This window comes from Protomyctophum parallelum (genome assembly GCF_964188405.1).
Source record: "Protomyctophum parallelum genome assembly, chromosome: 6".
Classification (NCBI taxonomy): domain Eukaryota; kingdom Metazoa; phylum Chordata; class Actinopteri; order Myctophiformes; family Myctophidae; genus Protomyctophum; species Protomyctophum parallelum.
Genome location: NC_139701.1, coordinates 16,171,908 through 16,198,111, shown reverse-complemented (window position 1 = coordinate 16,198,111; position 26,204 = coordinate 16,171,908). Strand labels below are relative to the sequence as shown.

General features: G+C 42.4%; 1 protein-coding gene across 2 annotated transcripts; it reads right to left on the bottom strand.

The window, feature by feature from the left end:
* Positions 1–99: 99 nt before the first annotated feature.
* On the bottom strand, positions 100–18,663 carry mfn1b (mitofusin 1b). Of its 2 annotated transcripts, XR_014569380.1 has the most exons (19): positions 18,512–18,663; positions 17,950–18,110; positions 17,713–17,848; positions 17,014–17,176; positions 14,655–14,779; positions 13,769–13,877; positions 12,046–12,153; positions 11,300–11,453; positions 10,306–10,373; positions 8,236–8,357; positions 7,294–7,420; positions 6,719–6,823; positions 5,832–5,934; positions 4,382–4,608; positions 3,551–3,715; positions 3,168–3,364; positions 2,642–2,776; positions 1,203–1,325; positions 100–1,096 (listed from the first exon to the last, which is right to left on the bottom strand). XR_014569380.1 is itself a non-coding variant. In XM_083767288.1 (18 exons), the coding sequence occupies exons 2-18, from the start codon at positions 18,098–18,100 to the stop codon at positions 1,256–1,258; spliced, it is 2,265 nt and encodes a 754-aa protein (XP_083623414.1). In that variant the 5' UTR covers positions 18,101–18,110; positions 18,512–18,663; the 3' UTR covers positions 100–1,255. The 2 variants fall into 2 exon arrangements, 1 of the variants encoding a protein (XP_083623414.1); XM_083767288.1 differs by having other exon boundaries at positions 100–1,325.
* Between the last annotated feature and the right edge of the window lie 7,541 nt (positions 18,664–26,204).

The following is a 26,204-nucleotide window of genomic DNA, read 5'->3' as shown; positions in this document are numbered from 1 at the left end:
AAGTGAAGTATCAAAGAAATGTCTTGTCAAATGTTTATGCATATAGAGGCCACAATGTAACACTGTATGGTGCTTTCCAGTGCATCAAGGGAGACAACATACACAAATCATATTTTTAATACAGTCTGGGGAATAGGGAGGTATTTCAACTCACATTCAAGGAAAGAAAAACATTTACAAAGTTTCAATTATAATACAAATGACAGGACTATAAAATGCATGAGGTTACATTATGGATTGTTCAGTCAATTATTTTTTAAGAAATGACAAGTTTTCCCTTTCTAAAATTATTTTTCCCCTCAGTAAATTAATCTGGTTACTGATTATTAAATAAGATTTCTGCTTTGTTTTCATCTGTGCTATGGCCATTCCACGATTTACCACCAAATTACAGATCACATGCCTCAAAAGCTTTCCATGTACACACACACACACACACACACACACACACACACACACACACACACACACACACACACACAGTTAGTCTGGTAGTGGTATTGCACAGCCATTCTGGTCTCACCCAAACACAGTGAAATAGCACGGATTGGCATTTCCGTACATACACGCCTAGAAAACCCCAAAATCCATACATATTACACTGAAATCCTCCCCAGACTGACGGAGGGGCGCTGCCTCTACCGAACTTGAGCCACAAAGTTGCTGTGTCGAATGTTGCAAAGTTTGGTAGAGCCGACTCTGCCCCGTCCGAGTTGTAACCCAATAACATAGAATATTGTCAAACCCAGTGAAATAGCACAGATTGGCAATTCCATACATACAATACTAGTGAAAGCCACGCCTCCATTGTGGTCAAAACAGCAGTAGTATAATATGTACGGATTTGAGGATTTTCTATGCATGTATGTATGGAATTGCCAATCTGCTATTTCACTGTGTTTAGGTGAGATCGGGCTGGCACAGCAGTACAGCACCACCTGACCTTCATACCAAATGAGGCTTTACACTGTTCAACAGCACCTTCTCAAAACCACCAATCCACGCAATGTTGTGTTTGTATTACAGGCAGTTTTGTTCCATAGTTTGTTCACTGCGGTCCGTTGGTTTAGATGCCGCCACACTGGATAAACTTGATCTGTGTGGGAGCAAAGGTTTTCTTATTTTGGAGGAAATACTGTCTAGGGTGGGCATCGTCTTCTCTATCCAATCTTCCCAATGGCAGGGAGTGAGGAGGGTCAGACCTTAGGACTGGAGATCGACGGGAGCCAACGTGAAGAGAGGAACAACCTTAAGATCACTGCTGAGGTTGTAGATACTGACTTGTGAAGGCCTCCAACTGTGTCTCCAGTGCAGTTGCTTTATGTCTAAAGGGGAAGAAGAAATATTACAAAAATGAATGAATGAAGTCTGCTTGAGTTAAGCAGGTACAGTACCAGCGATCCAAAGCACTCACCCATCTTAATCCTATATTGCGCTACATTCTGGCAGTGACGCCTCAGCACCAAGCTGCACAACTGACCACAGAGCAGCTCCAATGAAGCAGCTGTGAGTGCAGTGCTTTGCTCAAGGGCACCGAGACACATACCGAGACAGAGATGAGTGTTAACTAGAGCCTAAACAAAACGCCTGCAGTCTCTGAGGCTAACTAGAGCTTGACTGATGGCAAGTTTTTTTATATATATTTCTTTTGGGGGGGCTTTTTATGCCTTTGTGACCATAGGTCGCATTTACTATGAAAACGTGCATCTCCCGTCCGTCATCCTCCATATATGGTCAAGCCTCGTGACATTACGTCTTCATATATGGTCACGCCTCGTGACATCACGTCTCCATATATGGTCACGCCTTCCTTAGATCTCCATATGGAGCTGACCTGTTCTGACATTCCATATGTTGATCCAGCCCCACCCGTCCTTCTTGTTCTGACATTCCATATGTTGATCTGACCCCCCATGCCAAAGCGCCAGCGCTCGCCCAGCAGTCTGCCCAGTCTCACCCAGGTGGATGTGTGCATGCAGGCTCGCTCGGCTTCCCGCCCTCATGGCGTCTCACTGGTTGATAGGTAGACAGTAGTGTAACAGGAAATGGGGAGAGAGATGGGGGCAAGTTTTGGGGTCTGATGCCAATCTTGATTTTGGAGAGACCTTGACCACCGATTGTTGAAGGTTTCTAATACATTTGTGAAACTTTGTGTTTTAAAATAATCTAAGTATGCATGGGGCTGAAGTAGTCAATGCATATTCACCCATTCAAAACCCATCAATATTTTATAATACGGTAATCAAAATCTACAAAGGCGGCCTGGGCTGGCCGAGCGGTCCAGGCACCTAGGCTGGTAATCTGGTAGCCTGAAAGCGTGTTCGAGATCCGAGCCCGACGACCTTTGCTGCGTGTCTTCCCCCGTCTCTCTCCCACTTTCCTGTCAAACTACTGTACAATCAATAAAGGCAAAAATCCCCCCAAGAAATCTAAAAGAAATAAATCTACAAAAAGGTAACTAGTAACTTAAGTTTTCAAATAATTGCAGTGGAGTAAAAAGTACAATATTTGCCTCTGAGAATGTAGTGGAATAGAAGTACATATTGGAAATTTTAAATAGTCCAGTAAAGTAAAACAAAATCCTCAAAAGTGTACGTTACGTATCGGCAAATGTCCTTAGTTACTTTACACCAGTACTGACCGTAGGGTCTTGGAGTGACTATGGACGCTCTCCAGCTGCTCTATGTTGGTCGTCAGCCGGCTGATCTCTGCCTCCAGCTCTTTCTGGGTCTGGTCCACCTGCTGACAGAGCCGGGCGAACGTCATCGCCATCTCCCTGGAAACGCAGAGAGAGAAGAGAGGGCACCACACACCGTCATGTTGTTACGTAGCTCACAAGGTGGGGCACAGGAGGGGTGTGTGTGTGTATTCCAGGATGTATTCCATGATTTTAAAGGGATATTTTGCTTTAAAACACTTTTGTGGTAATTTTAACCCTCTGAACTTCAAACTCCATGTTAGACTCATTGAAAACACATAACCCTGGTTATGAAGACTGATATTGTCCCATTTTCAAAAAACGTATGACAAAATAACAAAAAAAACAGCCACCTCACGCATTAGAAGGTAAATATCTAGTTCAGTGGGTTTATGCAGCAAAGAAGCAACAATTAATAATTGTATAACTTAATTTCAAAAGGAGTCTCCTCATCGTCACGGTTACTTACTGCTGGACCTGGTGGCTACAGTTGGCGCTGGTGAAGGTAACAATGAGCTGCAGTTTCTCTGTGGCGTAGTCTACAAACTGCCGCTTCAGGCTGCGCTCCTTGGCCTTGGTGGTCCAGGTGAGCCTCTCGTACAGGTACAGCATGCCGTATAGCGAGGCAGAGAGCCCGATCAGCCTCCAGCCCACAGTTCGCCACACCTGCGAAAATAATTTAAAAACCAAAATAAAATTTAAAAACGTTTCTTTCCAATTTAGTCTATGCCAAATTCTCCTCCATAGCAATGGTTCTCAAAGTGGGGCCTGCCCCCCCCCCCCCCCAGAGGTCCTTGAGGCAGTTCCAGAGGGACTTCCCAGAGGAGTGCTTTCCGAGGTCACGACACTCACCACTCCTCCTACGATGATCACGCTCATGGAAGTCCGGGAGGTGATGGATGCCAAGTTGGTTGCCATGGCCACCATCATCTCTTCTTGTGTCATGACAGCCGTCTCCTGGTTGGGCGGGGCTGCGATGGAGGGCGGGCCTGAGGACGGCGTGTGGGCCACTGAGCTCTGAGACAAGGATGGATACGGGATCATTGTAATTAGAATTATTTTGGACAAAAGTTTTGGACAAAAGTTTTTTTCCTTTGCCTAGGTATTCCAGCCCCTTGTCACTGTTGTCTTCTACAGCTGGTCGTAAGGGATCTCCTCTGAATCACATGACAAGGCTGATTCTCACCAATTAACGATGATTGACACCTGGCAATCTCCTTACTCAGGATAAAGTTGCCACAGGTGTGTCACTGTGTGGGAGAAACAGTTTGCATGCTGGCAGCAGCTCTCAAAGACAGTGTCCAGCACACTCTCTGCATTTTTCTCTACCTGTTTTTTATTTTGATCATTTCAGTAGCTCGAGTTGGAGCATGTTTTAGAAACATATTCACTCACTGCATAAGAAGACCTGCCGAGATTCTTCCAACTCCACTGTGCTGAAATCCAGGTAGGAGAAGTAAACTGAGGAGGTGATTTGCTGCAGGAGGATTGTTTCCCTATTTTTGAGTTGACCTAGTGGGACCCTAAACCACTCACAGGTAACCCAGACAGTGTCACTGGGAGAAACAGTTTGCATGCTGGCAGCAGCTCTCAGTGACAGCGTCTGGGTTATTATTAAATTGTGACATGCATGCAATGATAGGTCAAACTGATCCTTGCTCTTCCATGCCCCCCAACCTGTACCTGGAAATTCTGGTCCACCAGTTTGAGGGCCCTTTGTGCATTGGCAGGCCCCAGGAAACGGTGGACGAGGGTCTTCCATCCCAGAGAGAACTGGAAGTCAATGTTCTCCTGGAAGTCACTGCAGAGTGTGGCACAGTTCAGGTCATAGCTCAGGTCAAACTTCCTGCTGGGCACCAGCATGTTGATCTGATTCTGTACTGCAGGGGGCAGCAGAGGGTGCATGCTCTCTGAGAGGATGATAGGGAAGGACATTTTGGATTTAGTTCATTCTTGTTTTGAGGTTAAATGGCCCATGATTTTTATTTCATCTGAACATAATTGATTGAAACCTTTATTTTTGAAAGGAGCATTGAGGTTCAATGCTGCTGAGATTACACACGCAAAATCAACATACAAAATATTATCCAAAAACAAATCTACAATTAAGGCATATACAGATATAAAACACAGAAACAGTGAAATAAAACATAAAGTGAATATGTTAAAAGCAGGTTATTAAATTATCCATAGGATATTTGGGTATTCATTTTTTTATATTTTGTATTCCATGAAATAGGGGCATCGAAGCAGAAAGCAGATTTTCCAAGTTCAGACTGTACAGATGGGACCTCTAGTGTAAGCCAGTCACTTGAGCGAGTCTGGCTTTTTTCCAATCTAGCAGCACTGTGTAGCTTCCCATCAATAGCCTTGAAAATAAACTGGTGCCAGGGCCCCTCAGAGAGGGGAGCTCATCTTCGACCATAATGTTATTACATTTTCACCACTTTGCTTCCCGTATTTCATCATGGTTGGCCGGGTCATGATTCTGTAGTAAATTTAGAATGAATGAGCCCTGTCCTGCTTTCTTTGGCATGTCATGCCACCATGTCTCATAACATTGCCCCTGGCCCGGTTACAAGAGGGTGCATATAATGCCTTATCCAACAACACTGTCATCAAGCACAGCATGCATGCTTGCTTGTGTGACATAATGACGTGCGCGTGGCATGATTATATGACATGCAGTGATGCCATCAGGAGATGGAGGTAAATATAGCCAGGCGCTGACTGTTTTATACGGTGCTGTGTGCACTCCCAAGTAGGGCAGTCACGATCATGACCTTTTACTTGACGACTAATTGTCATACAAATAATTAATATATAATCACTGTGATAGCAGTAAATAAGAACTTAGAATACTATGTTGGTTACACTGATCCAAGCCAAAACACAATCGATTGACCGCTTAACATTTTGATTGTAATTATCAACCAGACGGGTGGTCGACTAAAACTTAAACTAGACCAAAACATTTCAGATGACTAAAATATGACAAACTAAATGGAATTTAGTCTGCTGTCAAAATCAACACTGGTCGGCCGCGAACACTGTCAAGATGAGCCCTGGTCCAGAAAAGGTTGGGAAGCACTGAGACAGACGGTGTAGAAGGGAGGGAGACAACCGCGGTTACCTATCATGTCTCTCTGTGAGACCTGAACGGACTTGTTGACGGCGTCTGAGCAGCGGAAGGCCAGGTTCTTGCCCATGCCCTCCTCCACGTGGGACAACAGCTCCTGTTAAAAGGTCAACAACAGTCTCAGAGGTTAACCATATAATTGGTCCACAAATTATGCTCATTATAAGATACCGTTTCTCTCTCACTCTGTAACTCGGAGGTGGGCTGTAGACAGTTGGCCTTCAGGTGAGGCGACATCATCGGTGGAGATTGCAAGCTAATGGCAACTACAGCCTTTCTCTTCCTGGAAAGTTAGCATGCTGAAATAGAAGCCACCCAAATCATCTGCACACATTGTCTAACTATCCTCAGTCCACCTCAGACACAGAGCGAGTAGAGAGAAATGTAGTGAGCATTAGTTATGGAGAGAAGGTTGAAACAATGCAATGGTCAGAATGAACCACTCAAAGTCTCAGCATAAGAATCGGCAGCATTCGGATTGACTTCATGTTCTCATTTTTTTCTACAATATTTTTTTTGCTTTCGCCTTTATTTTATTTTTATATACAGTAGGCTGACACGCTTCGAGCTGTGGTCTAGAGTGGCTGCGGTGCGGTGTTGCCAGACTTTCAGTGCGGGGCAGGGCTTAGGACTCCCATTGGCTTAGGGGGCAGTCAATCATGACTAGGTCGCTAATAAAAACAGGCCTGTTGTCAGGTTTCACCTGACATTACGTAAAAACAAACCAAATTTCATGTACAAAGAACGTACCAAAGAAAACAATCATATAAACAATAAAGCCACTGTGGCTACGGAAGACTTTGTTTGCAGTTACTTCAAATGTCACCTTGGAATTTCGTGCTCAACATATCCTACAGTATTTAGAAGTGGGTTCCACTCACAGATTTGTAGATCTTGAGGACGTGAGTTGAGGGGTGGAAGTCGGAATGGAACTCCTCAATGATGATGTTGAGACGGCATATCTCTTCCCCCATGGCACTGGCCACCTGGACGAGAAAAACAACATGAATCTGCACTGCGTCTACTACACTACCAACAACATAGTCTAAGCCCTGTTTAACCACTTTCAACCTGCCGTCGGTCCCTATTGGGCATGTCACACGCGAGCTTGTAGATTTATTTTCGCCTCACCATTGTAGGTTGAAGTATAAAATAGGGCCTTAAGTGGTTAAGGGGTACTTAAATCGCACTGCATATTTAGGCATCTAGTTGACTTAAAATTAATGACCAGGTGGAACCTGCGTAAGGTCACTTTAATAATAATATTTTTATAATAAAGCAGAATGGGTAGCTTGGGTACATGGTACTTCAGACAGAAGTAGGGAACAATCTCAGGAGAAAAGGAAGGATTTGATCCTGGGTCAACAGGCGTAATCATGAAAATGTTTAGCAACAGAAATCTTCTCTTATGGGGTTCTCTGGCACAAAATGTTGCTCTTCTACTGGTCTATGTTACCTTGGCCTCCACCTCCTCGCTGACCAACTTGATTTTCTTCTTAATGTCGTCGATTAGCAGTCTGAGTTGCTTCCTGACAAACTCCAGGCGATCCATCAGGAGGTCTCTCTCCTCTAATCCCGCCACTCTAGAACAGGAAATTATGTCACAAAACACTCTAGAACCCCAATAGGAACTGATGTCAAATGTTTTCAGTAGAAGCAGCAAGTGAACTATAATAGTTAATTAATTGAGACCAATTATCTTACTCCCAGTATTTATTATTGTTTTAGCCATGACCAAACAGCCGTACTACAAAGCTTACGCCACCAATAGTGACTAAATTTGACAGAGGGACTGCCATTTGACTTTTTTAATTTTTCGTTTTTTCACGTCATATGGAAGCAGGGAATCATAGCTTCAAATTTACATATTGGTTGTTCAGTTTGGCCCACCAGTTTTGGAGATATGGCTTATAGAGTAATGTCTTGCAGAAAACAGCGAGTTGAGAAAACAGGCTTGAAAGGTTCACTTCTGTGGTCTCTAACATTACACCTAGCTACATGTTTAAGCATTTATTTCATATTTACATGTCGATTTCAGCTCTGACACTTATTTCAGACATGCTCTAGTATGTGAAGAGTCTGCCTGTGCTATAAACTCATTTTGAAAAAAAATTAAAAAGTTTTTCTCTGGTGAAAAGCTGGAATTTGCGCGATGGCAGTCTCTCAGTCAAATCTGGTCACATTATACAGGAACAACTGTACGTTAGTCTGGGAGGGAAAGACCACCCAGAGTGTGACATAAGATCAAAGTGCCCACCGTTGATCAGTATATGGTGGAGGACAGGACGTGATGATGAAAAGCATCCAGGAAAACTCCTCCAATAATCATGTTGCAACCAGAAGAGCAAATTAGTAATTGGGAAACGAAAAGCATATCTGATGGAAAGAGACCACCTACCTCTTCTCTGCGGCCTCGATGTTGATGGCATCCATGATTCCCTTGACCGTTTCGATGATCAGCTTGGCCCTGATAGTGTGCTGCTCAAACTTTGTTTTCACTGCTGACTGCGAGATACACTCCTGCGAGGCCATAACACACACACGTTACTGTGACCATTCAGGGTGTTACTGCTGCCATGTGAGTGTGTGTATATACATATGCACACGGCCAGGGACCTGCGAGTGTGTGTGTATACACACACACATGAACATGGCCAGGGACCTGGACCGAAACACCTTGACAAGATAAGACACCTGCTACTGCACAACTGCAGCAATAATGGCAACAGAAATTAACCTGAAAATGCAGTAGCAGTGTGCGTATCTCGTGTCCCACAGCCACCGAGTTTGTACTGTCACAGTAATGTGTCGGTGAAACAATATTGTAAATCATATGTAACAAACTCAACAAGGAACAAAAATAACAAAATGAATAATAAAATATGAGTATGATGGTACTAGTAACATGTTTTGGGGTTCAGGGTTACCTAGGCATGTTGTAAATGCTATAAAATAGTTTTTTTTCTTTTTAGCTGTGACTGAAGATAATACACCGTTGTATGGTGGCTTAAGGTGGCCGTACACTAGCCGATAATCGGGCATTTCAATCTGGAGCGATTCTCGGGCATAAATTATCGTCTAGTGAAAGTGTATAAAAGATCCAATCGTAATCCCTACGATCTGTTCGGGGGCCGCTCACAGCGCGATCGGCCCGATCAACATCAAGAATGTTTGATATTTGCTCTGCCCCGCTCTGCCCACGCAACCCCCCTCTCCTCGTCCCCTCTCCACTCCCTCGGGCCGAGAATCCTTGGGTGCGCTGCGCCAGAGTTTTAAAACCGTGTAGTGTGTGCTGCATAAAATAATCGGATAAAATAATCGGCCCGATTATCCGTGTGGTGTGTGTGGTGCAGTGTGTGGTGCTATCAGATTTCAGATTGAAAAAAATCGGCTAGTGTAAGGCCACCTTTAGAGTGTAATAAATTCTATACATGTCATTATGCACAATAATGTACTGTCACTGTACTTCAAAGCCCACAGTAGGTAACAGATATGCCACATTGTCTCTTCAGTTCAATTTATGTGGGTTTAAACTTCCCTAATGGAAGATCCTTGGGGGATAATAACTTAAAAACAACTCATGAAAAACAGAATGTAAATGGAACTGAAAGAAATAAATGAAGGAAGAAAATGAATGAAGAAGAAATGTCCTCGCCTAAGTAAATCTAGACTTCAGCAATGAAGACGCAGATTGATGGAAAATGCACATTGATTTGTCTAGGGGAGATTCTAGGGTGCAGTTTAGAGGTCCACGTTGTGGTGAGAGAGACAAGAATCAGTCCAGGACAGTGTGGGTAGTATGGAGTAACAGACGGCACAGCCACAGTGCGGGGTAGGTAGGTAGGTCACTTTCACTGTATATGTTTCTCTCTTTCGACACTAAATAATCAGTAAAAATATTAAAAAACATCTGACCCATTGATCGGGGGATGGGTTGGTCCTAATGACTGGTTGTTCCTCCAACTTCCTCCACTAGTACCAAGAAACTGAATGTATCATACGGGTGCAGTACTTAGTTCAGAGTAGACTAGTCATTGGTCCGACAACCTACAGTACCTCAAACCCTAACCTAATACCCAACCATAGCCGCAAGCACGGGAGCAGCGCATGTCCAGCGCATGCGGGACGCATGTCGGACTAATGCTCTGTCGGAATTACGTGCGGATCCTGTATGGCAGACTGGATTTGCCTACCGCACCAAACTCAGTATGAATCATCATTTGCATTGATCTGACTACACACCGATTTGACTTGATTTCACCTCAACTTTGGTCCTGTGAATACTAACATGCTTCACTGAGAAGCCCTTAAGTACACTGAATACATTTATTTTCATGTTCTTATTAAGAAGGTGAAAAGGGTTTAGCTTAGTGGACAATAGATAAGAACAATAGACATTTTCACCTAAACAGAATGCATACAACAGGTGCGTACATACAGACACAATCTCCACCTTGCGCACACTTGCCTTAAAACTTTTTTCAAAGCTCTGGAACTCCTTTAGTCTCTCCTCGAAGCCCTCTGCAAGGGCACCACCTGTTAGACACAACATGACATTACAGAACATCTGTCTCTTCATGTACATAATATTTGTCCTACACCGTTTATATAATCAATTGAAAGCTGAGACACTTCTTCTAAAGGCATGCATGCCATATGATCAATTCAGTATTATATTGCATCATGATGAATAATCATTATGTATAACATAACAACCTACAACAAATAATCCAAACAAAAGATAAATGACAACTAGTGTTAATTTAGCCCCGAGACTCTACCACAGACTACCAAGGCTTTTTTTTACACTCTCTGGGCTAAGACTTTGCTGTGTAATAACCACTACAGTACAGAAATATGAATTTTGTTCCAAGTCATTCAAACAGACTGATCTATTATGTAGTTCTAAATACAACCTTACTGACTTCCATGGTGAAAAGAAAATATAAATAAATAAAAGTAAGCCACAAACTAACACTACCGGTACTGCTGGTAGCTGATAACATACTTTGCTTATGGTTATATAGTGGCTGGCGAGGTACTTAGAATTAATATTCAAGGATTATTATCCCAAATAAAGGTGTTATTGTTATACAACATAATTAGTTAATTACTGTATATGTATAACAGATGTAAAACAATATGCTGTGTTTCAACGAAAATATTATTCTATGCCAATTTGTTTTCTATAATAATACTGTACACTCAAAGGGGTAAAGAGTGACACTGTGGTCAGAGGAAATCAACAGCTTTACAGTATCTTTTAAAAATACAATCAGAATAGTATTGCAAACCACTTACGCATGTGGTTCAAATCTGATCTGCAAAAATATGTTTCCATGTGTATTACTGCTGTTTAGACTTGACAACCAATCTGGTCAGGCCAAAAATAAATCTAACTTGGGCTGCCCAATCTGAACACAATCTGGGAGCACATTGCTTAGGCATATCCGCCAGCTCACCTCCTTCGGGCATGCCCTGTGCACGCTGCATGCGGGAGTTGAGCACTTCTTTGGCCGACACAAAGAAGATGCGGTCGGGCGCCTGGTGGCGGTCCACCACCTTCAGCTCCTCCACTAGGAAGTTGACACATCGGTCCGTGTGTTGCTTCCTCACCTGGAAGAAGAAGAAGAAGACATAGTCATCAATGCTTCAGGAATGTTTCTTGGACAACGGCGTCCAAAATGTCAAAGGTTTCAAATGTTTCTGAAAAAGAAAACTATATCAAGTAACCACAAAACCCACTGTACTTAATAATAATAAAGCTGGGCTTTTGTGACAATCACACAATACTAAATACTTTTTACTATATCAGTATTTTGTACACACCGACTTCCCAACAGAGGGGGAAATTCTGCCCTGAAAATATTAATATTTTAACCACGTTCAACCTGGTGTCCCCAATCTCCCATTTCAGCCTGTCATTATAGGCCAAAACATCTCCAGAAATAGCAATGAGATGCAATGCAACATGTTGTGAGCTTGTAGATCTGCACATTTTCTTTTACAATAAATACAGGTGTGCTTTGGCATTCTGACTCTCCCACTGGTGTGCCTTGGGCATTGACACTGATTTAAGGAAGCATTGTAAACCATGAGTAATAGATCAATAATATAAACACAAACAAATGGAACATAATGTAATATAGTTTTGCTCTTCAAACCATAGCTGATCTGATTATTAGAGAGGGCCTTATGGCTGACTCACATCCTCCATGTACTCTGGTTCGTTCGCTGAAGCATCCCAGCGGTTATTGAGGATGAAGATGTTGGGTTTGGACAGACGCTCGTTCACTTTGTGGAAGAAATGTTTCTCCTGAATTACATGAGAGAAAACAAGAAACCGCAGCAACAGAAAAAGATGAAAATCCATCCTTTAAAATGTGGTCTTTCTTCCTCATTAGACGGCAACGTGCAACTAGTTTCGCGTTACCAGACGGTTGCCTTCGTAATTTCCAAATGCTTCATCATACTGTAGTCTGGGCCAACGGAAGAGCTGTCATGAGTAAACTATAAAGCGGAAATGGAGCCTCCTCGCCACTTCCGTTTCGTCTTTACAGTCGCGCACATTTATCCTAATATAAATAGAAAACATCCAAGCATATACAGTATAGCTTGTTGCTTAGCAGAAAAGGATAGATATTAAAGATTTAAAAATATATTTTAAAATTGTGCCCTTTCCTTTAAGAATGTGTGTACTTTCCATTTAAAGCCTGATACTTGGTTGCACTCTGGTGGCCGCATGCAGTAAATAGTAAATATACAAGCTCACACCACATAACATTTGTGACACATTGCAACCTTGTATATCTGCTATTTACTGAGCATAACACCAGCACACAACTACAGTAAGTATAACTGAGACTTAAGCGCCCTAGCTAGGGGAATGTGTGTCCTTTCTCTTTAAGAGCCCTGGCCAGGATAAGTAGCTGTTTGAGCATACCAGGAATGCCCGAGCACAGAGAACAAGGCCTGTGTAGCACTGGCCTGGGTCATAACTCAAACATGGAGCCAGACACATCCCTCCATTCTGCACAAGCACATACGGTACTTTACTTGAACTTTTATTTCACTGAACTCTCATGCTTTGCCAACAGGACATATTCAACAGCTGTTCTATAATGCCTCTGAAAACATTCAATGTGTTATTACATTAACTCCAGTAATCTACTACATGAAGTCATATGACTGACTGAGAGGTACAAAAAACATACTGCTAACCCAACTACATTTTCCATCTAAACATTGCCGCAAAAGACAGCGTCATCTACCAACAAAGGAGCTTTTATCTTATTAGTGTGATCAGACTAATAAAATAAGACATGAGCTTTAAACTGGACAGGAGACTACAGTACAGTAACCTGTACTGTAGTCAGTCCGAGTCGTTTCCTATACCATTTTACATGGCATAGGATTTATCCATCTACATTTCTTCCCGTCCGTGCATATTTCATTCTGCCTCTCTTTGTTACATGAATCAATAATCCCATAGGCAGTAGGCACCCTGTAATCCCACCTACTACGTATGTATGACATCAATGACCGGACAGTGTCGATGAACAGAGTGGATTAGTCAGATCCGAGGCCTCATCAGATGCTACACGAGGCCAGGACTGAAAGATCAAGGGACAATCCCTGTGACAACACGTCGGATATACACTCTATGTTTTCAGAAATATACTATGTTTGAATTACTTACGCATATGTAACGCAACAGGACTGAAAAATACACAGACTGTTAGAATAGAGGACCATGTGTGAGGGGGGAAAAATGCATTATTAACACAGAGACATAATATTATCCATTAAAGCTAACTTCAGCAAGCAATGATCTCAATGATTTTCACCTGAAAGGCAGAATAAAAAGTTGCATAGACTGAGCACCTGTAAGACATCCTACAGCCAATGGCCATGCTCTGTAGAAGCGTTACCGTGTTCATAAGAGTGGACTCAGAGTTGGCCACCAGCACAAAGACATCAGCATCCAGGCAAAACTTGTCAATCCAGCTGTCCAGCTCTGATGTGACATCGGTCCCGGGGCTGAGGCAAAGAGGAGGGGTCAGGATGTCAAATAAATGTTGGCACACAAACATAGGCACACAGAAATGTACATATTACACACATACAGTATATACGTAACTTATTGAAAGTTGTACCCATGCACACCACATCTTAAACCACCTCAAAGTGCATTGTGATAAACCACTTAAGCCGCATTTTATGATTCAAATTTGAAAATATGTCTTGGGGATCAATGGGAGAGGAGGTTTGGGATGTAGTTTCTGAATGTATTACATCAGGACATTGGTGAGGAAAATGTGTGCGTGTGTGTGTGTGTGTGTGTGTGTGTGTGGGGGTGTGTGTGTGCGCGCGTGTGTGTGGTCATAACTCAGGGTTTGAGCAGAAGAATTAACAAAACAGAGCAGAGGTTTACCGGCATTTGGCTGGTGGCAAGGGAACCCAAGCATTTACAGTATACAATACTAACGTTTCTAAACAGTGCAAAAATACTGGTCACAGGTATTCTATATCCAATTCTAACGAAAGGCCTACGGAATACAACATAGTTTAGTGTTTTGTAAACATAGTATTCTATTTGTAAAGAAAGAGAAGGTCTGTGCATCATCTTAATGCTCTATAAACTATTTATTAATAGAGCAGTGAAAAACAACGGCCTCTGCTGCATTTGTCAGGTATATTTACTGCTATATTTATACACATTATATTTATGACATTATTCCCAAAATTCCCAAGACCTGGAAAACTATCACAGCCAACTTTACAGACCTATTGGCTATCAAGGATCCCAGAAGTTACCTGTCGACCAGCACCAGGTCATCTCGCAGCAGGGCGCACTTGCTCTTTGGCCAGAAGACCCGGACTAGACAGCCGGCGTCCAGACTCTCATCCATGTGAAGTGCATGTGCCAGCTGGTTAACCGTCTGCAGCACAGGGAAGAATGCAATGGAATAGAAACGTTATTAATGTCCACATGTGACTTTTGCTTCAAGGTTGCAAGCAGCCGATTCGAGTCAGGAAATCAGAACAGACTTGATACAAGTCTGAATATCACAAGACAAAAAAACAACTTCACCAGAGCTTCAAATTCAGATTCCACTGATTCCAGATTCCAAGAAACTCTATGAATTCAAATGGTATGCGAGTCAACAGGACATTAGTCATTCCCTCAAGGCTGTCCTCACTGGTATGTGCAGAATGTGCAAACTGCGATACAGATTAGAATAATGTGATAATATTAAATGGAAATACAAATAAAGCTGAGTATAGGCCAGAAAACAGAATTCAAAATGGCTCCTGAGTGATGCAAAGAATTGGATGTAAGCAAGCACGTGATTAGCTGCAAACAAACGCTAGCCTAAGAGGCCTTCCACACGAGAACGGCTCGGGCTGTTCCCCGCTGCCTATATAATATCTAAGACACCTTCCACCTTGCTCTCTAACAATGTAGTATTCCCACTTTCCAACCAATGCTGACTCCAGAGTTCAGCAGGTTAAAGTCTGCACCACACACCACTCTACCATTTCAGATACCCGACACCAGTGTAAACATCCTGTATTACTGTGTGAGTTTATACGCGACTGCGAGTTCAGCTGGGATAGGTACAGGTCACACGTGCTTGTATAGACACGTGGGAAACAGGACACCGCCCATCTGCCAAATGGTGTTAAATCATGGCTGGAAAGTCTTTGGCATGTAACTAAGCAAACATGTTTCAATTCAACCCTAAAAGGTATAGAGAGAAAATACTACAACATACCGGTAGAAATGTAGCTCACTGCACAAGTAGTGAAGAGACACACGCACTATTATTTTGTTGCAAAAGTTTCAAAGACACCATTGATTAATTCACTTTGGAACCAATCATGGGTTATGTATCAGAGCTTTTCATGTCACCGTAGGCTCAATAAACAGGAGCAAATTAATCTAGACATGAGCTAAGCTCTGTGTTGTCAGGGGCACCTAAATTAATTAGCTTCTATCTTATCAAGCGATCAATTGGAGTGTACAGCAATACTTCCTCAACTGCTGAAACCCAGTGACAACTACTCTTTTGCCCTTTGGATCGTTGTTTTCCGAACACACATGAACCATGAGCTACACATACTTTACCTTTCCTTTACATTTCTTTACCTTTTTACCTCTTGTTCTTCTTAATAATGTATTTTGTTATTGCTGTTATTGTTTCTAGAACTGATACCAAATATTTTTATTCTTGTGTACTTATTTATAAGATGTAGCAAATAAACAACAATCTTGAACCGAGACCAGTCAGTGATAAAGAAAGTTTGGTTCTAATTAGTGTATCTCTGTGTGTGTGTGTGTGTGTGTGTGTGTGTGTGTGTGTGTGTGTGTGTACCATCCTATATCCTCAACCTCACTCACTCCACCCTGCACCAGTGTGATTGTACTGGGCAAACATTATTTTACATACAGTAGTCCCACGCAACCCACTCATATCTCAAATTCACACCTCATGTCCAACCATTAACACAAAACACTGGCATCCACCCAAGGCACCAAACTGCTCAGTGTCTTGCTCAGGGACAGAAGTAGCTGGGATTTAACTGAGAATATTCCGATTGTCAGGCCACCTCTTGCTATCCTCCTGAAACACTGTGCTCAAATCTCTCCTGGACAAATAATAATGTAAATGCTCATGCAGACCAGTGGTTCTCATACACGGGTCCGGGGACCCCCTATGGGTCCTTGATGGGGCTCCAGGGGGTCTTCAGTTAAATTAGTTTATAGCATGAATTAATCATTTTAACACTATACAGTGATGCTAATAGCCTGCAACCTGAATCCTTAGACTCACCAAATTGAGAAAGGACACAATCATGTCACCCTTCGGGGTCCTGGGATGCAATCATGCAATACTGTACTCAGTACTGTATTCTAACGTCGTTGAAGTAGGACTCATAACATTTCCCCATCCAAAAGACCACCCATGGGTTCCAGGACCCATTACATTGAAGACCTCACTGACTATATAAATTAGGTATTTTCAAATCCAAAAATTTAGAATATTTCTTGTATGGTATCCCTCCTTGGCACGAAATATTTTTTGATGGGGGTCCGTGGCCAAATACATACAGTATATTTGGTCCAACCCTCATTGACATGAAAAACTTTGAGAAGCACTGACAAACACACCTTGATGCTCCGTTCCTCCTCCGAGCCCTCTGTCTTCAGATAGGCTTTGTCTTCATCGGTGCCCTCCACGCTCAGGAAACAGTTGGTGGTGTGGCCGATACCACTGGGAAGAACTCGATCTCTCAGCAAGGCATTGACCACTGTGCTCTTCCCATTACTTGTCCTGCGGGCAAATGGAAAGGTTTTGTACCTTGTCGTATCATCATGGTGTTGAACAAAAATGGAGACAATAGCCAATCTACAAGGTGGTCGGTGGTCGCCAACTCACCATGCAAACACAGTCAATGAACAATAATGTCTTTAACCCAAATACACAATCTTACTATCACATAATGGAAAACAGTGTATCCTGGACCTGGACTTTATTGTGTTATCCTCATGATGTTTTAACTGTACGTTGATCTTTTCCGAATAAACTAAACATTGCAACATCAATTACATAGAACATGACAGGTGTTGAAGAGTCAAAGGCATGGGAAATTGTAATGCTACATAAAATCCAATAGGGAAGCACACACATCTCAGAAAGATTTGACGGGTGTGGAACAAGAAATATCCATACAAATTGTAATGCTAAACACACAAAGCAAAATGTTTTCTTGAGGATATCACTGCCCGATTTGTCATGCTTGTTTGCAGGGGCAGTGTTTATTCAAAGAGAACTTGAAATAAAAGTAAAAGTGAGTTCCAATGTTTTACCTGCCAAAGAAGGCCACCTTCATGTGCCTTCGTGCCAGAACCTCCTTAATGACAGCCAGTTTGTCTGTGTAAGCCTGGATCTGCCTCTGTTGGTCCAGGCTTGCAATGTTCTCCAGCGCTTTATTCTGACAGGTTTCTAACACACACACACACACACACACACATTAAAACACTGCTATCTATCTTTGACAAATGACATTCAGATGTCAAGGGCCAAATGAAATGACAGACACTCACCTTCGACAAACGCAGAGCTTTCCTTCACATACTCCAACAGTTGTTCAAATACATCACTTATCTTCTTCTTGGCCAAAACAAAGTGCTTCAGAGGTGACAAGTCTCCCTGAGCTGAATCTGTTCGTCTGAGCGTGGGGGCTGCAGAAGCCATGTCTGTCAATCTATTTGGAAGGAATGTCAATAGATAACATCATGGCTCTGACTGTCTGGCATCGCAGTAATGTTGTTTTAAAGCTAGTTCAAGCCAATTATAACCATACGGGGGTCCTAAAAAGTAGCCATTAATTAACTTGTCCTGTACAGTTTTTGAAAGTCATAGACTAAATTGACCAGCTAAGCTAGCTAGTTAAACATCCAAAGTAGCATATATTAACACACTTTAAAAGTTAGGGATGAGTGGTTAGAGCTGCTGTTAATATATTAAAACTAAATGAGAAGCTTATGATTCAATCCATTGGTTTTATAACGATTGAACGCATGCTGCTGTGAAGCTAGCGAAGCTAACTTTATATTAGCAATCCTAATGCTCCCTGTCAAGCTGAACGGTTTTGTATTTACTTACCACGTTCTGAAGACGATCGTTGTCTCCTCAACATAACACATGTAATTAAATGGTCAACCGATCGCAGTATCGAAGACTGTTGGTGGTTTGTTGTGAATGGAATGAGAGGTTAAGTTGATGACAGCCTGGCTAACCTTCCTCCACTTGTCATCTCCTGCAGGGACAGGACAGGACGGGGGGCGGGGTCGAGTGACGGAAGCATACAGTATCCAACCAGTGATGCGCAAACATACCTTCTATCCGAGTGGAATAGTAAGAGAGTGGCGACACTAGCGTTGACTACTTGACTCAATGGGATAGTTCCAGCCATAGGAGCAATGTTTGGAACTAAGAGGCGAAATCAAAGCGTGTCGCTACTCTCCTACTAGTCTACACTCTGCCTTCTATTCACGAGTCTGCGTCCGCCCCCCCTTTATGATTATCTTTTTTAGACAGAACTGCAGGGCAAATTCAGTTGTCATATATTTCAGTAGTACTATAGCGAAAAATTAGGACGATTTTTTTTTTGGGGGGGGGGGGGGGTCCAAAAAAGTAATCCTATCAATGCACTTGCAACAACACGCCTTTAACAGACGACGTCAAACTGATAAGCAACAACAGCATGCGCGCGCATAAAGGCAGCAGAAGAACACCACATCTCATAAGATGCAATGGAAAAGTTCTAACTGCACTCACGTGTAAAAAATGCACCATCAAACTTTCAGATGCTGTTTTTACCCCAGTGTAGAGAAAGAATGATTAGGATTGTTATTGTGATCTCTCGCCCTTGAAATATATAATCCATTGGTTTCTGTTGTGTTTGAACAATAATAGCAATTCAAAACAGTTGTCCTCAAAACCACACCTCCAGTCGCTGTCATAATAAGAACGGGAGGTGCGCTCATGAACACGGCAGCAGGGCCTATTTGTGCAGCTGCACGCGCACCTGCAGCCCATCAAGTATAATTTATGCTTCGTCCCGCGATGGTGTCGCGCACGCAGACCTCTACGCTCACAACAGTCGCATCCGCGATGCGATGTGAGCTTGCATATCAGCTGTTCTCTGCGTGCAGTACTGTTGCACTTTGAAGTATAAATGTCTCCTAGGGTGCATCTCACGGTAACAAGATAACTCACCCCTTTTACTCTTTTTGGTGAGTTGTCCGGACAACTCACCCCGGGGTGAGATGTCTGGACTTTCGGGGTGAGATGTCTTCACTTTCCGGGTGAGTTGTCGTCACTTTAGGGGTGAGTTGTCTGTACTTTTGGAGCTTTTTTATATACTTTACTGAATATTTCACCAGAATACTTTACTGAATATTTCACAAGAATATAACACAAGAGTCAAACGGTCAAATGTAATGTATTTTATTTAAATATAGAAACAACAGTTTGTACAAAAACTATAGAAAAAAATTGTCGTATCTATAAAAACATCAGTTTGTACAAAAAATATAGAAAAAAGTTGTCATATACTGTACAAAAACACTGTTTCAGTGAAAAAGTTGAAAGTGAAAAAGTTGTCATAGCTGCAGTGTGCTGTCCCCCCTAATAAGGGTCCATTTGGTTAAACACCATAGCTGCATGGGGACCACCTGGAAGTAACCACCCTCAAGGACCACTGCATGGTGGACTGGCTTAGCTAATTAGCTACTTAGGCCTACCATTAAAGGAGTTGATTTCTACAAGATTTGGGACCCTTATTTGAATCATATTGGAACCACACTGTCTGCCACGATACTTGGAGGTTTTCCGTACCAACCTTAGATATCTTATATACCAGCATTCTTCGCTAGTGGGTGCTCTGCTTTGGGGTGGGGGCTTGTCTGCCCTTTGGGTATGGGGGGGTGGTCGCCCGGGCAGGGGTCTCGATGCGTTGCGTAGGGGCCGCTTTTTGGGGCGGTGGCCCTGCCGCCTGGAGGGGTGGCGGTTGCCGCCTTTGAGTGGAGCATGCATGGGTCTGCTCATGTTGTAATGATTTGGTGCCTATGATAACTATTGTCTGCCTTTTTAATATATGTATTTATGTACTGTATGGATGTATTCCCCGATTTGGAGTCTATCAAATTTCAAAAACCACTTGTCATTATGGTTCATTGTCCTTGTCATGTCTTTGTATATTAAATCTTTTTATTTATAATAGTGTTGTGCCTGAGCTGTTTTTATTTTATTTTATTTTGTTTGTTTTTATGTTCTTGTTGTGTAATGTCTGTTTGTCTTTAAAAACCAATAAATATACTTTATAAAAAAAAAGGAAAAAAAGGGAGTTGATGGAATTGCGTGTAATTTCACTTTGATGTAGCAGCAAATAGTTAATTAGATCAGTGGTTCCCAAACTTTTTCATACCAACCCATAGGCAGCAAAGCAAAATCGTGAATGAGACCTCATTTATGTATCATTTATAACTCCTAGATAAAAATGAGCACCAGTCGAGACCAAAGTGTAGTTTCTCATCCTTCTCAATTATGACTCCTGAGAAATAGACACTGTTTAGTCTCACAGTGAGAACAAATTGAGTTGATTGGTGAGTTCTCAAAATTGTCTTACCATTTCTCTTTTAAAAGGTCTCAGCTCAGTCTCAGTGATCACTGTTTGAGTTCTCAAAGTTGTCTTACTGGATTCTCTTTTTTAGAGTCTCAGCAGGAGATCAATGCAAGCTCTCAGAAGTGTCTCAATATGATATCAACAATTTTGACGCACTACCTCAGTCTCAGTGAGAGATATACCTGGGTCACATTGGTCAGTCTCACAGTGATCCCTATGTGAGTTCTCCAAATTATCTTAAAGGAGTCTCGCTTGTATAATCTCAGTACAAGCTCTCGAATGAGTGTCAAATGATACTATGTATCAGTTTATCGCAGACCAATCTAATGCCTATTTAAGAATGATAAAAGCAATCAATTCAGGCAAATGTATCAGCTATACTTTATTTCAACCGTAGGTCGCAGATTACTATGAAAACCTGCAAAACCTGTCAGTCCGTCCGTCAACCCATGCATTTATATAGCGCCTTTATCCAAGGCGATTTACATAGATTGTGCATTACATTCACCCATTCACACACTAATTGCGGCGGAAGCCATGCAAGGCACCAACCAGCACATCAGGAGCATTTTGGGGTTCAGTGTCTTGCCCAAGGACACTTCGATATGTAGACAGGAGGAGCCGGGATTCGAACCGCCAACCCATGAACCATTGGATGACCTGCTCTACCTCCTGAGCCACAGTCACCCCACCATATATGGTTGTCAGTCTGTCACGCCTCGTGACACGCTCCATATATGGTCATCTCCATATATGAAGATCACAACACTGACCTAATGAAACCCTGGATAGCCATACATGGAGAAGACTGGATCATCACCTATATCTACATATATGGAGCCTGCCAGCAACTCTACATCTGACCTCAAACCTTTTTTTTTTTTTTTTTTAAGATATTTTTTGTGGCTTACGCCTTTTATTGATTTTTTTGAAGGGACAGACAGTAGGCTGACAGGAAACGGGAGAGAGATGGGGGGATGACATGCAGTAAAGGCCGTGTCGGGTCCGGGAGTCGAACCCGCGGCACACTGCGACTGGATTACCAGTCCGGTGCCCAGACCGTTACGCTACGGCCTGGGCCTGACCTCAAACCTTTGATCATATATGGAGCTGACCTGTTCTGACATTCCATACTGTATGTTGATCCTATACCTCACTCGATGTCTCCCTTTTGACTGATACCTGTCCATTCAAACTCTAGACGGGCCCAAAGAACAGAGTTCTCAACTGGCCCGAAAATTAAGGCCCAGACCTACCTGGGCCCTCATCAAACCCTGTACACCCAAGACACTGCCTCCGCTGCCACCCTTAGATCTCCATATGGAGCTGACCTGTTCTGACATTCCATATGTTGATCTGACCTCATCAAACCCTGTACACTCAAGACACTGCCCCTGCTGCCACCCTTAAATCTCCATATACGGAGCTGACCTGATGTTCTGGCCAGTAGCTACAGAATTCATTCCATAAAGCGCCAGCACACACCCAGAAGTCCGCCACCACCCAGGCAGATGCGTGCACACAACCTCAGGGTGTCTTACTGGTTAAGAAGATAATATAGAACTTAGTGAAACTTTAGCTAATGAACACAAAACGCTTTCACGGTCTGCAGCAAAATCCAGTGCTAATTTGGGAGAGAACCTGTGTGTGTGTGTGTGTGTGTGTGAGATAGATAGAGAGAGAGTCACACACATGCATGTAAGTATGCTTAGACGTATGCGTGTGGGTACTGATATTTGGAAGCCTGGGCCATGTACATGAACTGACCACCAGTGGCCTAACTGTGGCTCAGGAGGTAGAGCAGGTCGTCCAATGATCCATGAGTCGGCGGTTCGAATCCCGGCTCCTCCTGTCTACATGTGGAAGTGTCCTTGGGCAAGATACTGAACAATCGGTGCGTGAATGGGCCATAGTCTCAAACTGTTATTCAAACAAAAAATCACCCTCGTGTGAAAATGTTTTAACTCAAATATTTGCTCATAACATGCAATGTGTTGTGACATAACTTAGTGACATAACTCCATGAGTAAGAATACAATTGTGTTGTTTTTAAATAATATTAGCAGTTATATTTACTTTCTTCTTCAGTTACTATAATCCATGATGTAGTTTTCCTTATTATACTTTGAATATAGTAAAAGTTATTATTAGCAGTAGTATCACTAGTATTATACTTATAATATATTGAATATATTAAAGTATTATACTTTTTAATATATTTTTGGGGGCATTTTCTGCCTTTATTGATAAATATACAGTTGACTGACAGGAAATTAATTTCATGATGATGATGAATTTATTTATACATCACTTTCCCTAAAAGTTACAAAGAATACTTTATTGGCAGTTTAACACATAAAAACAATTAAAAAGCAGAAATCAAAGCTGAAGGAGGCCGAACCAAAGATAGGTTGTGAAGTGAAGACACTTATTTTGCTAGCCTCAGCTCCACAGGCAGGGCATTCCAAAGTGGGGAGAGATATGGGGGGTGACACGTAGCAAAGGGATCATTCAGGACTCGAACCCCCGACACACTGTAACGCCAGGGCTCCACTGGGCGCGTTGCGTCACGCGTGCGTCACGCGTGCGTGCGTCAAAAAACGAACCGGTTCAATTTTATGGTGACGGAGACGCGACGCAACACGGGCAGTGGAGCTACCCTCCATTGATTAAAAGGGCACATTCCCGACGCTGACGGAGACGCGACGCAGACGCGACGCAGACGCGCCGCAGACGCGCCCAGTGGAGCCCTGGCGTAAGGCAGGATTAGCAGCCTGCCCAGACAGCTACGCCAGCCGCCTGGGCCTATATTTTTAAAGAAATGTATCAATTTTGATCTAGACATACCCTCTATTAAAATGTTAGATGTAGTTACGGTTAAGCTACATTTGGAATAATATTTCCATTTACATGTTTACATGAATTAGTCTAGAACTGGAAAAAAAGGAAACGGTTACATAAGAAATTTTGATAAAAGAAATCTTGAACTTATTGGCTTATTTCTCATTCACAATTTATTATTTGCAACTTGTTGAGCGCAATACATTGTGGTGTATTTCGACTATTCAACATTGACTAGTATGGTGTAAATAAAATTTGTATTAAACATCAATCAGCATCAATCAAAACTAAGTACATATAATATTATAATATAAATATGGCTACTGTGAAAAAAGCTACCAAAACATAAAAATAAACTGCCACAAAATAAATACTATAAAATATATATCATAAAATTTATATATGGCTTTTGGACTTTTGCAAAGCACCCCATGCTGGCTAAAGTGTGGAAAAGTTTCAGAGGAATCAGATTCTCAACTGTCAAACATGCGTTTGACAGGGGTTGAAAGATTGAGGTTGTTGTCTGACTTATCTCTCAAGGAGAACTTCTCAGTACACCAGGTACTTGAGTTCAGAATAGATTAGGGGGACATGGCTGTGAAAGCATGGTACAGGTCCAGGATGGCTCCACTTTGGTAAGGCTCAAGGTTTTGTGTTCCAGGACTCAGACTTGAGTGTCCAATAAGAGTCACCGGTTTGGGCGACAACCTGGCAAACTACGTAACTGTTGATGAAACAAACTTTCAAATTAGAACATTATACAATTCTGGTGGGAGAACCGAAGCAGGTATTTAGATCATTTGAAACGATGAGTTTTTGTATGGAGTTGTGGTTGAAATGTACTGTAATTCTGCAAATTGTTAATACATACTACAATCAATCAAACCCCTTTCCCATTTCCACTCTGGACCTCTTCAAGGCAGCACATTTGCTTCAGCTACCACAAAAACAGATTACATTTTTAAGGTTTATATTATATTTTACACTAGTATTTTGGCGATGTAATGAGAGCATTATTTATTTCTCATGCTACAACTTTCCTCCCCTCACTTTAAAGGTATATTCAGTGATTTCACTTAATTCAAATATCACTTATTTTTTTGTTTTGTTGTGATAATCCTCTCTACTATAGAGTGTGCTGACCATATAAGGAGTTCCTCCCTGTCCCCAGTTAACCCCTGGGGGTCAAAAAACCTTAGGTTTCGTTTTTGACTCTCTACTATCCTGATTGGACGAAAGGCTGGGTCCCAGGCCAAAAACGAAACCTAAGGTTTTTTGAGTGAAATCACTGAATATACCTTTAATGACTCCAGTTTCACACATCCATCCTCCTCCAAGCTGGTCACAATGCCTTCTACTATTGTGACACTAGGGGGAGTAAAGTGCTGCTAAAGAATATTCCAACTTTATTTTAGATTATTTCCAATGGGAAACACTGAACAGATACCGATGTTTAACCATAACCACAGTGATTTCAGTCTATGAAACAACTTTCCACCCAACACTACATCATTTACATTAGGCATCTTCCTCTGAATAATCAAAACCACCATCTGCACTTACTTTGGTTCAGCTCAGCTGCTAGAGCCCAGGGCAGTGTGTGTGTGTGTGTGTGTGTGTGTGTGTGTGTGTGTGTGTGTGTGTGTGTGTGTGTGTGTGTGTGCGTGCGTGCGTGTGTTTGTGTGTGTGTGCGTGCGTGCGTGTGTGTGTGATGATCATCATCATGATCCTCATCCTAGCAAGATAATCTAGAAGCTCCAGTGCATTCTTCAGAACAGATGAAAGTTCAGAAACACGATGGTGCATTGGTACACCTACCTACACCGTCCTATACATTATACTCCAATAACTCCATTCGCTTAATTTCGCTACCCTGGCGTCGGTAGCGAACTCCTCAAACCCCCAACCTCCACCCGCCCCCTTCACAAACAAAACGAAACCAGTGACCACCCGTTGCCTGGCGACGATAACCAATCAAGGTGCGACCCACCGGCCGGGGTATGGGAGTCTTATCGCCGCGATTTTAGGGGCGTGGCAGGGCGGGTCTAAAGGCTCTGTGCTACCTGTCACAGGTCAATCAGCCTGTCAATCATCTCCTCTGCTCGGTACGCAGTCTACGCACACGTGCAATCGTGCATTAATCGTCCTACTTTTTCTTCTCAACTTTGAAGAGGTAAGGTCGGCGAAAAGACGAAGAGCACAGTTTATTTATGTAAATGTATGTGTTATAATATGCGTGACTTGGTGTCGAAATACTTACTGTAGATACAAAACAGCAGGGTTTTAGTGCCGAGTTTTACTGTTTGGACGTGAATGTAAAAGTTGACT

Bases quoted from the DNA above. Each gene is read 5' to 3' on its own strand.
- mfn1b (XM_083767288.1), bottom strand. From the start codon at position 18,100: ATGGCTTCTGCAGCCCCCACGCTCAGACGAACAGATTCAGCTCAGGGA. The intron at 7,421-8,235 runs GTAGGTGGTCTC...TTCCTGTTCTAG, and splicing joins ATCGAGGCCGCAGAGAAGAG to AGTGGCGGGATTAGAGGAGA. The intron at 2,777-3,167 runs GTAAGTAACCGT...CTGCGTTTCCAG, and splicing joins TGTAGCCACCAGGTCCAGCA to GGAGATGGCGATGACGTTCG.